Source organism: Pterocles gutturalis, unplaced genomic scaffold (genome assembly GCF_000699245.1).
Source record: "Pterocles gutturalis isolate BGI_N339 unplaced genomic scaffold, ASM69924v1 scaffold19643, whole genome shotgun sequence".
In the NCBI taxonomy this organism is placed as follows: Eukaryota; Metazoa; Chordata; class Aves; order Pterocliformes; family Pteroclidae; genus Pterocles; species Pterocles gutturalis.
The window spans coordinates 17,487-29,440 of NW_010123481.1; the positions used below are offsets into that span (position 1 = coordinate 17,487).

General features: G+C 38.0%; 1 protein-coding gene across 1 annotated transcript in view; it reads right to left on the reverse strand.

The window, feature by feature from the left end:
* IFT57 (intraflagellar transport 57) overlaps positions 1-10,042 on the reverse strand; it is a 10,810-nt gene extending 768 nt beyond the window's left edge. Inside the window, exons 1-7 of the mRNA XM_010077929.1 lie at positions 9,986-10,042; positions 9,194-9,262; positions 8,538-8,660; positions 4,509-4,580; positions 3,775-3,906; positions 2,784-2,846; positions 877-943 (exon numbers count right to left, since the gene is read on the reverse strand). Of these exons, the coding sequence (XP_010076231.1) occupies positions 877-943; positions 2,784-2,846; positions 3,775-3,906; positions 4,509-4,580; positions 8,538-8,660; positions 9,194-9,262; positions 9,986-10,042 (583 nt within the window). The remainder of the gene's footprint in view (positions 1-876; positions 944-2,783; positions 2,847-3,774; positions 3,907-4,508; positions 4,581-8,537; positions 8,661-9,193; positions 9,263-9,985) is intronic.
* Positions 10,043-11,954: the final 1,912 nt, after the last annotated feature.

An 11,954-nucleotide genomic window follows, 5' to 3' on the forward strand; every position in this document is an offset into this window, starting at 1 on the left:
GTGAAAAGCTATTAAAATGTTTTGTGCTCTATGCTTAGGTTCTAATCCCTCACTTCCCACTAATATCACCCTAGGGATGCTGCTGCTGCTGCTGCATCATACTGCTGCTTATAATTCTGGGCTCTAGATTTTATCCTGACCCTTGGCCACGCCGTAATACAGAAAAGGCATTGTGAGGCAAGTGAGTAGCTCCTTCACAGTGAAGCAAGGGTGCACAAGATTGCCTTAAAAAAATAACACAACTACTTAAGTAAATTAGCTATAATGGTTACAGTTAAATATAGATGCAGCTTGCATATTTAGCCCTACTGTAATATGCATCAATTTATTTCTGCATTCATACTCATTACACATTTGCAACAGAATGCATTTATCAGCAAAAATCTCAAACAACGAAATACCAAGTCTGAGACAAACTAATTCAAATAGGCATGTAGTTTTAAATATTAAAAAAGTCCAAACAGCAAAATACCAAGAAGAATTTTTTCACTGACTCCAGACAGCCTTAGTCAGGGAATCTAACAGCTACTGCCAATAACTATTTCAAAGTAAAAAGGGCTTGAATCTGTAATGTGTGAATTTCTTCCCACGAGTTGATAACTATTCAAAACAGAGATGAAACCAATTTATTTTTTTTTAATTTTTGCAAACAATTTACCACAGGGGGAAATCCTGGAGCCCTTGCCTATTCTGCAGACTTACGTAACCTTTTCAAAGAGGTTTAGACTCCTGATCTTCTTAGACACCTTTTAAAATTTTAATATTGGTATTTTAGATTACTTACTCATTCTGGTCTTATTTTTCTTTAATAAAGGATAAATTATGCACCTGTCACTGAAAAAATGGGTGTTTGGTTTGAGGCAAAAACATACTTACCACCATCAGTCATACTGCTTCCTTTCTCTTCCGTTTCCTGCTTTACCCTCTCTAATACTTCTGTAATCTTAAAATAGATATTTTTTTTCTTAATTAAACCAGATGAAAGTAAAGTTAAAAAAAGAAAACAAAAAACTGTCTCCTGAATAACTGCGTTAGTTAAAAAAAAATGAACTAATCTGTCTCAGTTGCTGTATAGGGAGGAACATTTTTTTCAAACCTTAAGAAAATTTTAATTTAACCAAATTAATGTTGTAAAAGTTACAGCAAAAAGAGTAACAAGTTAGCCAAACAGCATGGTGTTACTGAGAATCTTTGCAACCCAAAACAATAAAAACAACAGTGTAAGTGTTACAGTATGATGCTAGATGGAAGATAGCAACCAGTATCCCTGCAGACCAAGATTCACCAAATGACTGTGCCAGCTGCCCTTCTGGAAGTGTCAGAACTCCAGCAGGTGACGGTGGGAACCTGAGAAACAGCACTGCAGCAAAAGAAGGTGCAGCATTCGAGCCTGGGGGCACTGGCACATGTGCGGGTATGTAAAATGCATGTATGAAGAATACAAGTGCATTTCATCACTGACTACTGACCAGTTTGCCTTTGTAGACAATGCCAAAAAAGCAAATGTATGATTCTAAGGTACAGTCTAAGTAATACTTTAGTATTTTTGACTCTTAAATTAGAAGGGCCTTTCATTAAGGCTTCAGTAAGCCTTTTCAGTAACAAAAAAGAAACAATGGTGGATTATTAATGCATACCCACAGCGGTACTGGTATTGCCAAGTGGGCTGAGATTTGATTGCATTCTTGAAAGCAGATCAGTAATAATATCCAACGTGTCTAGTTTAGCTCAGATATGCACCACTGCATCTACGTAGTTTGAAGGCTGCCAACTAGTAACATATTAATCATTACTAATCAGTCAATAACTTCCAAAGCACAAACATGTTCTAAATCTGAAGTCATCGTAAAGTACTCTTTTTCAAACTAACTTCCTTGAGAATGAAATAGAAAGAAGCCTTAATTCTGCAGAATCCATACACTCAGAAATCTTTGCTAGAAAACTCCCGTTAAACTGCTGTGTTTATTACCTACTGCAGTTGGACTAGATCGTTGTAAGCCCCTTCCAACTGAACAATTACATTCTATTATTTAAAAGTCTCAAGCCTGGTTTACAATTTCTAGCACATTCTTATAGTGTGCTCTATTTTATGTGACTATTCCAGACACTTTATCATCTAATAAATAAAGTGGGTTTCAAACCCAAACAACAGAGCCATTAAAAAAAAAAATCCAAATTGGACCAAGAGGGTGAAATATTTGCAAATCAGGCAGCAATTCTAAATGAAATGCCATGAAACGTTCAACATGTTGAGTCAGGATCTTTTCTTTAAATTTGTCAGAGCACTGATTAAAAAAAAAAAAAAAGGAACAGAAAAACAGTTTTAGGTATTAACATAATTTGATTGGTATGTAAAAGTTACTGTTTACTCAAATATTGCTTTTACGTGCTTGGAAGATGAAAATTTCAAATTGTTAATTTTAACTAAACAAGAGTTAAGCTCTTCTTCTTCCAAAGAATTTATGGACATGACTTGATTAATCCTCAATAATTCTAGGACACAGGTTATAAAATACAGCACATTTACCCTCATTTACAAAGTAGGGAAATTAAGAGCTCACAATAGTTTGTCCAAATTCACAAGTTAAACATCAATGGCAAGCTGGGTTTCGAATTTAGGGACAGGACTAGATTGCCTCCATTAAACATACTAATCTTTAACATGAGAACAAATCAGAAAGAACTGGGTTCATAAAACTGCAAACAATAAATGCCAACTCTCTGAGGATTGTTTTAAAATAAGCAAAAGAAATTAATTCAAATTATGTGAAGACGCGTTTTACCTCAGAAAGCACTCTACTCCTTTCAGTTACTCCTCCACTTCCCTCCTGGTACTTCTCTTTAGCCTGGAAAGAAACATGTTTTTTGCTGTAATGACAATGCTGAAGAGATGTATGCAGATAGCTCAGAGAGAACACCAAAACTTGTTTTCACACATCCCAATTCCAGAAAACTCTCCCACAAAGTCCAGGTGCCATTTGCAGTGCTACACATGAGGACATGCTTGAAACATCAGCCCCTGTAATGACTATCATTCAAAAATTTAAAGCAGTTTTAAAAATTGTAGTAGACCTAATACACACACAATAACAAGTATGTTTTCTGATCATTTACGTGAGGAAATAAACATAAAAGAAAATTTGTCAGAATGCAGACAGGATTGAACCCTGAAACCCAGAATATTTCTTTGTCAACAGTAAATTACTGTCTTGAAGTTTCTTAAAGTTTAACAGTAAGGTAAACAGCACAGAGGTCAAATCCTCTTAGTGTTATTTTAATGTCACACCCACAAATAGGAGGGCTAGCCAAATGGTAGCTTACACAGGCCTCCTAACTGGGGGATCAAAAAGCTTCTCAAACAGCCTCTATTGGCATAAAAACTAAATTAAGTAAAAAATCAGAGTGCTTTGTGCACATTAGCATGAGTAATCAATATAAGAGATGAGTGCTGGACTGACACTGTAGTTTTTCCACTCATTGCAGAGTGTGAACTTCACAGGGAAAACAGAGCTAGCAATTTACTATCTGCTCAATATTGACAACAGATTTACATAGTATTCAGGCAAAATCCATTTACTTTCACCTGTAGAACAGCTGAATAAAAATTGCTAGTTTAGCTTAAAAACTATATAATTTGACAGCCAATCAACATTTCCCCTGCTTTACACCCAACAGCAGAATTCACAGGTAACTCTCTGAGTCTTCTTTGCCTTCAGCCTCACTCAACAGCAAGTTAATACCAGAGAACACAACAAGAAAAGATCAGTGTATTACCTCACTCAGCAAGGCTTGTGCTGAACGGTACTCTTGAACCAAGTGCTCCAACTGATTGTTTATGTACTTTTCCCTGCTATTGATCTTTTCCAATGTTCTGCTGATTTCATTATGGAGTTTGTCAAGGTAACCCTAGGAAAATCATATTATATGGGTTGACAGTATACAGATAGTACACAGGGAGTATTAAAATGGCGCTGTAATTAAGAAAGGATATGGAACCCTACAAATGAGAGAAAAATAGCACAGAAATGCTGTGTCTGGCCAACAAAAAATTAATCCTAATGTGTTCTGGTTTGCAGACCTCCAAAACAGATATTTCAAGTTTTACTGTCTCCATCACGCTCCCCCCTCATTTAATTACAAATATCAATATCAGTAAGTTACTCTAACAACAGCATTTGACAGTATTTTGGGGTTTTTATCAGCACTTTTTCAGATTATATTATTGTATTATTCTATTTTGCCCTCTATAGTTACGCTGTACTTATGATAATGCATACATTAATGAACCCTAACATCCCTGTTAATCCACATATATACAACTCTTTTCCACAGGATCTTTTGCCAGTCCCACTGTCCCTAATCAACATTATTGCATGTTTCCTTTTTTAGTTTTACAGCACTAGCACACATAAAATGAAGAAAAAAAATTAATTTATTCTTAACATATATCAAAGAGAAAATAAAAATGCTGACAGATCAGTGAAATATTCTGCATTTATAAGACATACCCTAGTTTCTTTCAAAGAAGATTCAATTCCATCCTTATGCTGATGCATTTGATCTACGTGGATCCTCCAATCCTGGAAAAGATGTCACCAAGTAGAGCATAGGTAAGTAAAATTTATCTTTCTCTGGTTACTAAACAAAGGCTGGTAAGTAAGGCAGGGTCAGTTCTCTTTTAAACTATTACTGTGTATCATTCTGCCACTGCCATGTTCATATCCAGAGGCACTTGCTTAACGTGACACAATTTATAAATCTCCTAAATGTCGTGATGTGACACTCAGATCCATAAACAAACACTGACATCCTTACTGATACCGCAGTAGCTATGCTTTTTAGAGTCTGGCTGATCTTCAGGGAACTACTTCTGCTAGAAACCACTCTGGGCACAAATACTGGAAATATTGATTATATTTGCACTAACTTAGCTTATTCTTAGACAAAATGACTACTTCAAATGTCCAACACCTACCACTTCCAGCCTGACAGATACTCCCTTTTTACTTAGCCCTTACTATTATCAGGAGAAGAACGGAAAGAAATTACAGAGGCTGAAGCACCTGAACTTGTTTTTGGTAGTGGGACAAAATTAGAAGGGGAAAAATAATTTGCAGCTTCTAGGTCATTGGAAAGATACATGGACTCAGGGGTGGGGGATGAGAGAAGATGCTATTTTAACTTTATAGGTAGGCAACTTCTACATAGAAATCAATTCCAGTTCCCAAGCTTTATCACAAATTTTTCCCTAACAATGCAAACTTTTTACATCTCCCAGACCAAAGCACAGCTGCAGACAGTGAGTAAAAAATGAAGCAAAGTAGCAGCACTGCAGAATTACTGCTATTTCAGTATTGTGTTTCTGAACATGCTAAAAAATATTTTTGAGATTTCTAAGCTTTTGGCACTGTACTGGTCTAAGTGTTAAAAAAATGTTATGTTAATAAATCTTTATCACTTGAAATCAAACCTTAGGAGACTTTCTTGTAGAATAGGTACTGTGAGGATATGTAGAAGGTGGCAGTGTTTGCTTCAGTAAGATTATCTGATCGAGGACGTTGTCAAAATGAGACGATAAGGAAAAGGGGGAGGGAAAAACCAAAACCTACAGAGATACAGACCTGTCAGAAAAACACTAAGGCAGACAAGGACAAGAAACAAAACTCCTAAGTCACACTAACTGATGGGCTATCAAGAAACTGCAGCATCACTTCAAAGAAGGTGAACCTGGCCCTGGTAACTGATAATGCAAATCTGGGGGCTCTAGATATTCGGGAGGAGGGTTGGTGCAACTATGCACACTGATGAAACAACATGCAGGGGAAAGGGACTGGGGAGGAACAAAGTGGGGAACGGAGAGGGGTATAAGAGAGGCTGGTCATGTGTAAATAGTTGCCCAGGGCTGCAGGTGTCCCAGACCTGTGGTGTCTGCAGATGGAGAGAGTAGGGGTCTCAGTGCCAGCCACAAGAGCAGGTGAGGGTCTCAGCCATCAAGGCTGGATCAATGTGTATCCTAAAATCCAGCTTCTGGGAAGGACCGGTGTAAGTAAAGCAAGTGAGAGGCTCAGTGCTAGCAGCTGGAGCAAGGCTGTGGGTCACAAGCCCGTGGTGCTGATGCCAGCTGCTGGGGTGGGGACAGGCAAGGGTTTGCATCTTCCCTAAACCTGCTGTGCATGTGTAAAATTCAATAGCAGACTTAAAACTGAACAAGCCGTCAAGTAGTAGGCCCTGGGTCCAGGCCTGGGTGTGAGGCAGGCAGAGAGTATATGCTGGTATTCAGGGGCACCCACAAATGTAGAGTGCCTTTAAGATAAGCATGTGAGCACACGCATCTGTTTGCTGGCAAGCATCAGGCTGGACTAGCCTGCAAATAGAAGAGCAGTGAAACAGTAAAGAAGGCCCAGGATGGAGGCAGGGGGATCAGACAGACAGAAGGACCATGCCAGTAGTTGAGGGATCCATGAATGGACACGTGCATGTGAATCTAGAGAGAAGGCAGTGTGTGCTTTCACTACTGAACTTAAATCTTAATTAGCTGAAGAGGAGGAAGGGGGCCTGGCTGTCTATACTTATATTACATGGGAGGCTGTAGAAGACAGGGCCTTGTTTATGGCAGTTTTTGTAACTGGCCATGTCTGGTTCCTCTGTGTGTCTGTGTGATATATCCTTTTGAACCTGCAAACAAGAAAGAAGCAGCAGCTGCATCCATCAGTTTGATATGGGGACCTGCAGGTCCTCAGTCATGCAGGGCTGGGCTGCAGCACCTGAGCGAGAGGAACTCCCCATCCTGGAGCTCCTGGAGGATAGAGACACTTATAGTGTCTCATAGCAGGTACAAAACAAATCCTGGCTTAAAACAGCTGCACATTTAAACAGCCCTCAATCTCAGGCAGTTCCAATGACTTGAAGTGAGGCTATCGCCCTGCACAGGACATGCACCTAACTACCAAAGGACCAGTGCTCCTGTCTCACTACCTCAGAAGAGCATAGCTGAGCATCTCCAACAGCTGTTCAGCCCATGAAGTTCATCTGCTGTCTACAATTGTGCTGCTGCCTGCTGTTCAGAATGAAACAAAGGCTAGCAGAGAAAATGTGCTTGTGTTGAATTTTGGGTTTTAAGTTTGCAGTACTCAAGATCATTTGTTGGTCTGGTGACAATTGTTCACAATTTGTTAAACTTTGAAGTTTAAATGAAAAGAACAACAAACACACCCCCCCCACACCTCCCACCACTGCCCAGGACTTTACAAATAAGTTCTTGTTTCTAATGTCATTGATTAAACCATTAACCCTCTCCTGGTACGACATATACATGCACTGCACAGGAAACGGAACATGATGCTTTTCTTGTAGAAAGAAAAAACACCAAACACTTCCCTCCAGTTATTTCTGAAAGCATGATAGCACAGAAGCTAGAAAAAGAAGAATCTTCTTTTCATGTTCATTTTGACATATTCCTTAAAGCCAAGAGATGGTGCATTAAACTGGAAGCTAGTAAACCTCACTTCTTAATAGTGACTTTAATTTTCCATGTATGCCTTTATTACATTTTAATTTCTTAGTGTGAGAATCAAGCATGATGTTCTCTGTAACAGACAGGCTTGCTGAGGATCAGAGAAAGGTGGCTCAAACCATGCAATTCTTCACATAGAAGAATGTAGTATAGTGTAAGACAGGCAAGCAATTTAACAGATAGTGGAGAGCTTAGCCTATTTTTGGCAAGATGATTATCTTTCATTTAATTCTGTATCACTGCTACAGATTGCTCCAACACCCCAACTAGACGGGTCACAACAAATGAGCAATTTCAATACTGCACTGATCTGTGTGTGCTATACAAGCTCCTAGAAGGAATGTCAATGGCAATGCCAAGAATAGGTCCTAGGTTTGGACTTTGACTTGCCAAAGATAGATGTCTATTTCCAAGCTGCTCATTCTAAACTCCTTCAAATATATTATGGAGAGAAATACTGATTTCTGAGAAAAGATGAATTTCATCTCGAAGTAGTTATCTGGACAGGTAAGTAAAATCAGTCAAAAAAGTACTCCTTTTTGCTAAACATAAGGAGAGGCCATGATGACTAGATCAGAAGTACAGACCTACTTTATTGCAATTTAAATTTCAGCAAGAAGAATTCTATGCAATCATCCTTTCATGTGGTTGACAAATTGAACAGTTGAAAGATATAAAGTTCCTCAGCTCTCTTCCAGGAAGATGTTTTAATAGCTGCTAAACTGAGGGTATAATTTTTCAAAAGTATGAATACATTACAAATGTTTAACGATTTAAGAAGTTTCTACTGAATAAACATATGGAAATAAATATACGGAAATAAGGTGCCCTGTAAGTAGCAGAAAAAAAAAATTCTTATACAATATTGGAAAAAAAAACTACTGAAAATTTTTGCTTCTACGGTCAAAGTAAATGACAAAGATTTAGACAAGATAGCATTGGAGAGCCCATTAGTCACAATTCTTGGCATGGCAAAAGAAAAAAAAATTGTAAATGGAAAGTAAAGAAACTGCCATTCTCATACCTTATTGTCAGTCCTGACTGTAACTTTCAGCTGTGGAAGCACACGTTCCACTTCCAGATTCCACTCTGCTGCATCTGTCGTGGACTGTAAAATCTGTTCTTGCTTTGCAGAGTCATTGATGTCCTGTGTAGAAATCACAAAGTTTATATACAAAAAACCACCATTATGCATTGTGAGAACTGTTAGAAATCATGTTACAATGGCTTACAATGCCTACAGTCAGAAAAAAATTTATATCCAGAATGACCTAGACTACAGATATAACAGATTTCTTTAATGGCCTTCTTTGAATTCATAAAGACTAGGAATTAAAATAAATGCATCTTCTCATCATAGTGAGAATTGAAAAGAATGAACACAGTAAAAAATTACAATAATTCCAGAAATAGCATGGGGAGGAAAAATTAAAATACAGTCAAGAAACTAATACCATGTTTCCCTAAAAGTCTCTGCAAAAATTTCTTGCAAATGTTTCCAGCAACCTTGCAGTGATAACAGTTTAGTACTCTTTTAAAATAAGCTGATTCATTTCAGTTGGAATGTTTTTTCAAGTTTAGACTATATAAAGACTTTCACACTTAAATCCAACAGAAATAATAAACTGCTCCTACAGATGTAAAAATCTCTCAACAGAGGACTGATGTGTAACAACTTACTGATCTGTATGTTTGTGCCTTCAGAATATTCAGGTCAATAAAATTTTCTTCACTGTCTGACTCTTCTTCCTTAAGGAAAGTCGCAAAGTTAAGACATCAGTAAGTATTGCACAAACTTTCTCCATTTTATTTTGCAAGAGCACAGGACAAGGAGTATTAAAGTGCAAATTTCTGGCACAGAGAGTTTATTATAATGGAACTTCTATCTACTTTAAATCTTATGAGGAGACACAATATCTGGGACAAGCTGAAAGATTAAAGCTACTCCACACTTACCTCAGGGTGCCACAGTATTTAAAAATTAAACCAACCAACCAAAAAAAAAAAACCCAAAACTTAAGCCCTTTCACATTAAATGGGCCATTATCAATAGTTGCATGGTAGCTGTAATTTCATATGTGTTTCCTAAAGCTTTGCATTAAAAAGAAACCAAATCAAACCACAACCAGATCTGAACAGAGTTTTCAATATGTTGTTTGCACTACAGAGTTGGAGCTGCAGAATGATGGCACATTTTGAAACTGTGCAGACAGATACAATTCAAATTGAGGCAGACAGTTTGTTTTCTTGCTCATGACGCTATGCACTGGGCTGACAGTTTTATAGAATTATCTATTATGGGCTGAAAATTGCATTCTTCAGTGATCATGATCAGCTCAAAGACCATCTCTGCGTAAGTCAAAGATGCTTTTGCCGTGCGTTACCCTCCATTTATCTATATTAAATTTTACCTGCCATTTTATCACCCATGCATTTTACCCTTATAAACCTTGTCCTTCTGTACTTACAAACTTTGTCCTCCTTGTCCTTCACCCTTTTAAACCCTGTCCTCCCTCTTCTGTCAGCCATCGTCTTTTCCACCAAAGTAAAATTTCATCATTCACCTCCTTTCTAGACAAATTATGAATGCTGCAATAACACAGGTCTTAGTGTAGAAACATTCAAGACTCAGTGAAAACCTGGGAGCTTATTCCTTTACCATTCCTAGTTTTTAACTAACAGGGACCACTCTATTTTCTTCTGGCATGTTTGGCCCCTAGTCCCTTGAATACTTGCACGAAATTAATGGTGACTAGATTGGGGCTATCTTTTGCTAAATGGACAAAATATATTTGTACAGTGCTTCAAAGAACATATTACAACACTACCATGACAACAACGACTAGTTATCAGAACTGAGAAACCAGACTCTGCAGATTTCCTTGCACAGCCAGCCTCGTTGGCTACTGTTCACCTAGTTCCCCAAGATCTATAGAACTAGGCTTGTCTCTGTTAGCCTCATCAATTTGATTCAGAAGAATCAAAACCAGAAGAACAATCAATGAACCTTATCATTAGCATTTAACTGCTGGAAATACTGCTAAATTCAAATATGGATACAGGTAATATATCCAGGACATATCAATATATTGTCAGCAACAATGGACTGGGGAAAAAAAAATTACATCAGCATATAATCAATACCTGTAAAACCATTTGGGCTCTAAAAGAACAGTTATCCACTTGGTATGAACCTAGCTGAATGGTTTTATTAACACACAAACTTAGAAGAGCTAATAAAACACGTAGTTGTTAAAATCATGGCCTAAAATACTACCTGAGAGCAAATTCAGAGGTTCTTTGAAGGGTTTCAACTGTGCTTTAGTTAACTGTTTCCTCCCCACTTCCCAACTGAAACAGCTTAGACCTTAATGAGACACAGAAAAGACCTGACAGCTGATTGTTTTCAGATTTAAAGCTTTTAGCCAAGGGCTTACAATTTCTGAAGCTGGTCAAACATGTAATACAGAATGTCTCTTATTGTTCTCAAAATTATTCAAGACTTTTTCTGTGGAGACTTCAAAGCTGGTAAAAAAGTAACCAGACATCCACATTACAATATTTGCATATTGTGTGAAATTGAATAATAAAAGTTTGGAATTTTTCTTGGCTAACAAAAGTGAGAAAAATAATGCAATAGTTAAGAAAACTGTGAGAAGAGGAAGAAGCAAACTCTTAATTGGTTACATCCTTGTGGATTATTGTGGCATATAAATTGGGACTATGATCAGAAACCATATGATAACATTACTGCCACTCTATTTGCAATTTTTATCACCTTTAATTTTTCCCAAGCCCTTGAAAAGTGTGAAAAATGGGACAGTTGTGGCATTTTCTATCCAGTATTGCTGGGCCTTAACACTCCAGAAAATTGTTTGCGCCTCAAGTAATTTACTGACTCAGGAATTGTACACTTTCAGGCTCACAGCTTTCAATATTTTGAGCTTGATCTACATTTATTTTGCACAGAATCGTCAGATTTTGGAGAAATCAGATGTGAAACTAACTTATTTATGTAATTTTCATTTTAATTGTCTTCAGCTACTTCCCTCTCCAGAAAAATCTTGTTTAAGTCAGCAGTAAAAGATTCACTTCGGGGAGACTGACAGAGGCCTGTGAAAATTACAATGTCTCTAGAATCATACACAGCATGTACGGAAGTCAGGCGCACCACCTGTGGCTCGTGTAGGTGGATGCTGAAGTTTTGCCGGGGGCAGAAGCTTCACAAGGTGGCCTTAGGAGCCCAGCAAGCAGGAAGGTTCCTCTGAGGAAGAGGGAAGAACTAAGGACCAGGTGCTGCAGTGGTGGGTGTGGGAAGTTGTGCAGCAGGGCACAGGAATTCTGCCCCTCCTTGCTTGTGAGACCTACGTATCTGTTGGTAGTCTGTGACCACTTTTTGCCATGGTCTCCATCAGGCAGAGAGCTTGCCTCAAAAAGACTG